Below are 6,931 nucleotides of genomic sequence, written 5' to 3' on the forward strand. Positions count from 1 at the left end.
TAATAATATACGACACACTAATTGAGAGATGATAATAATAGATTCAAATCGAGTCTTAACTATATTATTAATAGCACAGTCCATCTGGTAAGTTGATTTCCTAGCCATTCTTCGCCGTAGTGTAGTGACCGATACAATTCTGTATTACAATAATGTTATTGTGATATGCCCAACAAAAATATCTTTTCTGTTGTTAATTGATATTATGCTAGGTTTTAACATAACCTGTTGGTTATTTTGTAAAATTATTTTCCCAACATAAACGATCAATTGTCTTGAACTCTAAAAAGCAAAAGCACTTCTATAAGTTTTTTTGTAATATTATTTATAACTTAGTTTTTAACATAATGTATCTCTTCCTAGTAATACTAAATAACAGCTAATATTTTAGGCTAGTTCCCCCGATTTGTTGTAAAATGCTGTGCTACAAAAAAAAAAAAAAATACATTGATTTATTTATTAAAGATTAATCTTTTTTACTTAAAACTGCTATAACTTTTTCAAAAATGAACAAATCAATATAATTTGAAATATAAGTTGAATTATCACATATCATAAGGCGACAATGTAGGGGGTGAGCAGTGCAAATGACGTTCAAGATAGGAAAGCAGCAGGGTGAATGTACAAATAAAGGCCGTCCATGAACCGGTCCGAAGTAGTACACAGTTGACTATCTCGCACGCGCACAAAAAAATCACAAATAATATCTATATATACAAATAGACAAAAAAAAAATAAACTGATACTTTTTGTCACGTTACAGATTTTTAGAAGAAGTATAACTTAAAACTAAAACCATCTAAATGTAGATTTGGCTATCAAGAATTAAAAGTGTTAGGCAACATTATTGATACGAAAGGAATAAGACCCACTCAACAGGGAATAGAAACTACACAAAAATTCCCACAACCTAAAACGATTAAACAACTTCGCAGTTTTTTAGGTCTAGCTAATTATTTTAGACGTTTTATTTCAAAATTTAGTAACATCGCAAAACCTTTAACAGATCTAACTAGAGGTAAACTCAATAACAAACGTTCACCCATCAAGTGGGAAAACACACATGAACGTGCTTTTCTTGAACTGAAAAGTGAATTAACTAGTCAGCCAGTATTAGCTCACTACGATGAAAATGCAGAAACTATAATTCTAACTGACGGTTCTAAATTGGATTTAGGTGCTATCCTCCAGCAACGTAATCAAAACAATGAAATTCATCCAAAAAACTAACTAAAGCTGAGAGCCGATATAGCGCAATGGATTTAGAGTGTCTAGAAATTTTTCACGCATTAATTGTTTTTCGTCCTTATGTTCATGGAAAATACTTCGAAATTTGGACTGATCACAAAAACTTAACAAGCTTATTAAATATTAAAACTGATTCACGTATAGTTAATAAACTTAAAGTTAAACTAACAGGTTTTGATAATTCTATAAAATATAAAGAAGGAATTTTTAACAAAGCTGCAGATTGTCTTAGTAAAATAATAGACGAACCACCAAAACTTTCTGAATTTACAGAGCTTTCAAAAATAGGCGTGCATACAATATTGCAACAACTCAACGTAAATTTAGTACAACCAATTAATATCCAATTAGAACAAGCTTCGGATAATTATTTACAAAATATCATAATTGCAATTAAAAATCCAAATGAAAGCAATACTACATGGCTTAATAAATCAAAAAATTATATTATCAAGGATAACAATGTATTATACTACAAAAATAGTTTTAAAGATTCTTCTAAGTTCGTGCTCGCGTTACCTAGCAAATTTAAAAAATTGTAATTCACGAAATTCATGATTCGGTGCTAGGTGGATACCAAGGTCTTAATAAAACTTATTTTAAAATAAGTTTACGGTATTATTGGCTAAAATGCGTAAAGAAATAAAAACGTATGTTCTTTCGTATTTAGATTGTCAAAAACGTAAGCCTTTTAAACAACCCAAACCGCCTAAAATAGGAATGTACCCACTAGAAAAAGGGGAAATTTTGCAAGAAATATACTTGGACTATATTGGGCCAATTAGTAATTCAAAATCTAATATATACATTCTAGTAGCGACAGACAAAATAAGTAAGTTTTAGCGAAAGCGTACGCAAATGCAAATGCGCGTATTACAGTTCATTTTTTTTTAGATCTTATATTACGTTTTGGATGTATGCGTACTATAAAAAGCGACAATAGAACACATTTCACAGGTAAAACAGTTAAACAACTATTAGAATCATTAAATGTAGATCAGAAATTCGGCGTAACCTATCATCCAACATCTCAGGGCCAAGTAGAGTGTCAAAACTAAACTTTAGTTGATAAGATCTCTAATTATGTTAAAGATAATGAAAAATTGTGGTCAGATTATCTACCATACATGGTATTTGCTTACAACAGTTCTATTCATAAAGTTACAGGTTACTCACCATTCTACTTAGTCCATGAGTTCGAGTCCAAAAGTATCTTTAATACCACCAGAAGATCAAAACATACTCTTAGAGATTTCAAAAATCAAGAAAATAAGAAAATTAGTTCCTGGATTGCTTAAACAAGCGTCTGAACAAGTAAAACAAAAGCATCCTTTGTCGAAAACCACACAATATAATATTGGTGATAAAGTTTTAGTCAAAAACGAAACATCTAATACTAAATTTCGAGATCGTTACAATGGACCAAATGAAATTATAAAAGCTTATCCACCTTTTACATACATTATAAAAATGCCAAAAAATAACAGATTAGAAAATTTACCGATCCATATTGACCAAATAAAACCATTTCACAACAGGTCAGGAGAATAAAATAACTCAACTTCACAATTTTACTTAAATTTGAACCACATTTTTACTATTTTTATTTATTTTATTGTTGTTTTAGATTAATCATTATTTTTTTTTCTCTTCTAGATTATTGATGGCTTACTCAATTATAATTGTTAATATAAATAATTTTTACTCTCAATTAGTTTTGTTGTATATAATTACTATCTTAATTAGACGTGGTCTTGAATAATAATTATATTAATTCTTGAATTTATATTTTTACTTTTGTCAGTCATCGGATAAAGGATCAAAAATAAATGCTGACTAGCGCGACAATAATTTTGTCAACTATTTGTAATACACATACATTATACAACTATTATTAATACAATAATACACATCAAAACATAATATGCAATGCATCTTGTAGAGTAGATGGTTAAAAGTGCTTGAATTAATTATAAATGTTTTTAAAAAATTTTATTCTTTATCGTATTTAAACAAAAATTATAGTAACAAGAGGTTACAATATTAATGGATCACAATTATTTCTAAAATGAGAATTATGGATTAAATGCTATACTTTACTGCTTACAAGTTGCTATTAATATTAATTTTACATTTTATTATAGCGCAACAAAATTCTTTAACTAGCTTGCCATTTATGATTTATTAATACGCTATTATTTTGGGGTGGTTTAATTCGTAGGCATATTATAGAAATATTTTTTACGTTTTAAAAATACTGATTATTCTTGGTTTAACGTACTTTATTATCTTAACATATGAAACTCTAGTTTGGTCTGTAATAATACCTAACGATCTTGCTGATGAAGCAATTGGCTACCGCGACATCACAAAAACGTGACCCTGACATTCATCATTATCTCACGTGACGACGTTTGATGATGTTAAATATTTTACATAGTATTACACTTATATAGTATTACTTATTAAAATCAATTATTTTAGCATCTTAATGCTGCTCGATTAATATTATTTTAGATTTTGATAATTATTAAATTTTATGAGTATTATATTATTTCTATCAAATTTTTTTTTATTCCAGCAGCGACCGAAGACTTTTCCGGCACTGTCTGATGATGATTATTACTATAATTATTTATGACTTCGATTAACAGTTTATTATTTATTATGTTTATTTAAAAAAAAATGGCACATTTTAGAAGACAAAAAAAAAAAAAGCATATTTATTATAATTTATTTGTATTTTATTCCAGCGTGTCCGACGATTATTTTTTCCGGCATCATCTGATGGTCTATTACAAAAAAAAAGAAAGAAAACATGAATTACAACTTAATAATGATAAAAGTTTTACTATTTAACAATTCAAACTACAACGATAAAACCATACTGCATTTTATGTTGAACAAAAAATACGTTATTAATAAATGAACTTAAATAATATACTTACATAAGTCGATATAACACATAATTCAAGATTTTAAAATTTTTACAATAACTGAATAGCAATTGATATACTAGTTTTTGTTAATTTTTCTGATCATATTAATCAAATATACAGTTTTTATATAAGTTAATATACTGCATGATATTAATTAAGGTTGGTTAAATAAAATGAAAATTAATTTTTAGATATGTTACAGGCATTGACAGGTCGATTGCTAAAAAAACATTAATGATCATCCACTTAACAACTTTAAACAAAACTGCCGTTTTCACGGCAAACTGTCTAATAACTTTCATTTTTATTATTTCAGTACACATTAAATTATAGAGTAATAACATATTACTAGATAATATATATTGAAACTAACTATCATTGACTAATAAGCGCAAGATTANACATATTACTAGATAATATATATTGAAACTAACTATCATTGACTAATAAGCGCAAGATTAGCAACATCAATTTACAACTTTTTGTCATTGACTAATTGTTTATTTTTTATTTCGCGTATCGAAACCTGATTCTGATTTTTACGTTCTGTATAGTTGGACTCGTAGACTAGGTATAATAAGTATTATTTGTATACATGAATATTTTTGTATTGTATAATAACTATAAAATAGTCTCGTTATCACAATTTTTATTTTTTAATAAATGAAGCCACCGCTTCACTGTAAACCGGACCGTTACACACACGCGTTATCGTCGTGGTGTAAAGTCCAACAAATGCCTAGCGTCGAATACCCCGCCGCAATAATACGTCCAGTTAGTCTTCTTCGTGACACCTATCACTTTGGATACGTCGTATACCGAACAATCAAAACGCCATCGCAATCTCGATCAACTATTAATATTCTGTCGACAGTTCTTAAAGTATTATTGTTACTTTCTTTTTTTTCTTGTTCTACTAGAGTTTTTTACTAGTGTTGTTATTCTCTTTTTTTTTACTTCTTTTATTAAACGGCTCGACGCACAGTTTAAATCAACCAGTGTTGCATTTTCTAACCCTCATCCATTTCTACCATAACAAGTAATAGATACGCCGTTCCACATTAAATAGGCAACACAGTCGCGACAACCTTACGGTATTGTCGCTAAATGAATGTAACACGGTACCGTGTTTCCCTCAGCCGCACATCACGTAATCAACCTAAATGAAAGTGTATCGGGAACTGAATCATAAGTGGTAAGGTTTGTCTATAAAACGCCTTGGGTCGCGGATTCTAATCCCGTACCGTGCCTTTTTTTTTTTACATGATTTCCGGTACACTAAAGTCGGTAAATTATGATTTTCTCGAGCAATGTACACCAGACACAGAAATTAAATTTCAAAAATTACATTTAAAACAAAAAAATTCAAATGAACTATTTAATATTGACATAAGCTCAAATTGCGACGGTGCTATGCAACTAGTTATCAGTTTTTCTCGTACAGTTATTTCTTATAAACAACGTTATTTTCAAAACAATTGGTATAATAAATACCCTTGGTTGGAGTATTCAGTGAATGCAGTTTTTCGTTATTTTTGTCGTCATTTCCCTCTAACGATTTCACCATCTCAATCGGATAAAGATCCTTTAACTACTCGTGGATACTTCGATTGGAAAAAATATAAATAATATGACTAAAAACATGAACATACTACTTCGTATAAAATGCTGTTATAAAATAAAACTTGCGGCTGTTAACCAAAAAAACTAGACTAAAAAACCAAGGGACTAATTTTACAGTTTGCAAGATTCGAAGTCATTGTTGTACTTGTTTTTTAAAATTAAATATTAAACATGATTAATAATAAGTAATAGCCAGTGATAACTTTGATAAATATCGATTAATAGTTATGTTAAGAATAATATAAGTAGCATAGTTTTAATTATTGAACATTAGGGTTTGAAATAATATAAAACTCGAATGATTAAAATTGGATATTGAGGCGCAAAATAATTTATGAATTACAGTATTTTTTTATGACATTGCTGTCACAGTCACGGATTGTTTATTATCAATTACACGCATAGCTAGCTAGTATGACTATCAATAGATATTCTTTTTATATTGTCAGTTAGTGTATTTATGAACTCGCAACAATTAGCTTTACCACCATTGTAAATAACAATGCNAAATGATTCACAATTATCAATGCACTAATATCTAATAATAATAAAAAAATAGTAAAAAGTTCAATGAAATGAGTAGTAGATTAGTAGTAGATTATCGAGTTAAAATTTTTTTAGTTTTATCAGCGCAATTATATCTTATTATTGTCCTGTGAAACTAAAAATCCTAAAAAGNTTATCAGCGCAATTATATCTTATTATTGTCCTGTGAAACTAAAAATCCTAAAAAGATTTTTTATTATAGTTAGAATATATTTCTATATTATCAACAATAATAGTCAGTTTCTAACTTACAAGGAGAAATCATGGTGATGGGATCGCTGATTTTCAAAAAAATTATATGAATCTAATCTAAATTGAATATAGAATTGTATTTACTTTGAATTTTTTTAAACAAGAAAAATTGCTTAACAGACAAATAACCATTTGAACTACCTTAAATAGTCTTTTTTATCCTATTTCTTTCGAAGCAACCTGTGGGTCAATGGGTCATGAACGAGTTCAAAGCGCTAGTAGTACAGAGTTCAAATCCCGCGTAGCGATCTAATTTTTTGCATTTTTTAAATATATTTATAAAACATTTTAAAAATATTGTCACAATATATTTTTTATAATAT

General features: G+C 28.3%; 1 protein-coding gene across 1 annotated transcript; it reads left to right on the forward strand.

The window, feature by feature from the left end:
* The first annotated feature begins 347 nt into the window (after nt 1-347).
* On the forward strand, nt 348-2,306 carry LOC126909232 (uncharacterized). Its single transcript, XM_050691651.1, has 5 exons — nt 348-362; nt 772-1,195; nt 1,393-1,659; nt 1,919-2,080; nt 2,143-2,306. Exons 1-5 carry the CDS (start codon nt 348-350, stop codon nt 2,304-2,306), a joined length of 1,032 nt encoding a protein of 343 aa, XP_050547608.1.
* Nucleotides 2,307-6,931: the final 4,625 nt, after the last annotated feature.

Source organism: Daktulosphaira vitifoliae, unplaced genomic scaffold (genome assembly GCF_025091365.1).
Source record: "Daktulosphaira vitifoliae isolate Bord-2020 unplaced genomic scaffold, ASM2509136v1 Scaffold_201, whole genome shotgun sequence".
Taxonomy (NCBI): Eukaryota; Metazoa; Arthropoda; class Insecta; order Hemiptera; family Phylloxeridae; genus Daktulosphaira; species Daktulosphaira vitifoliae.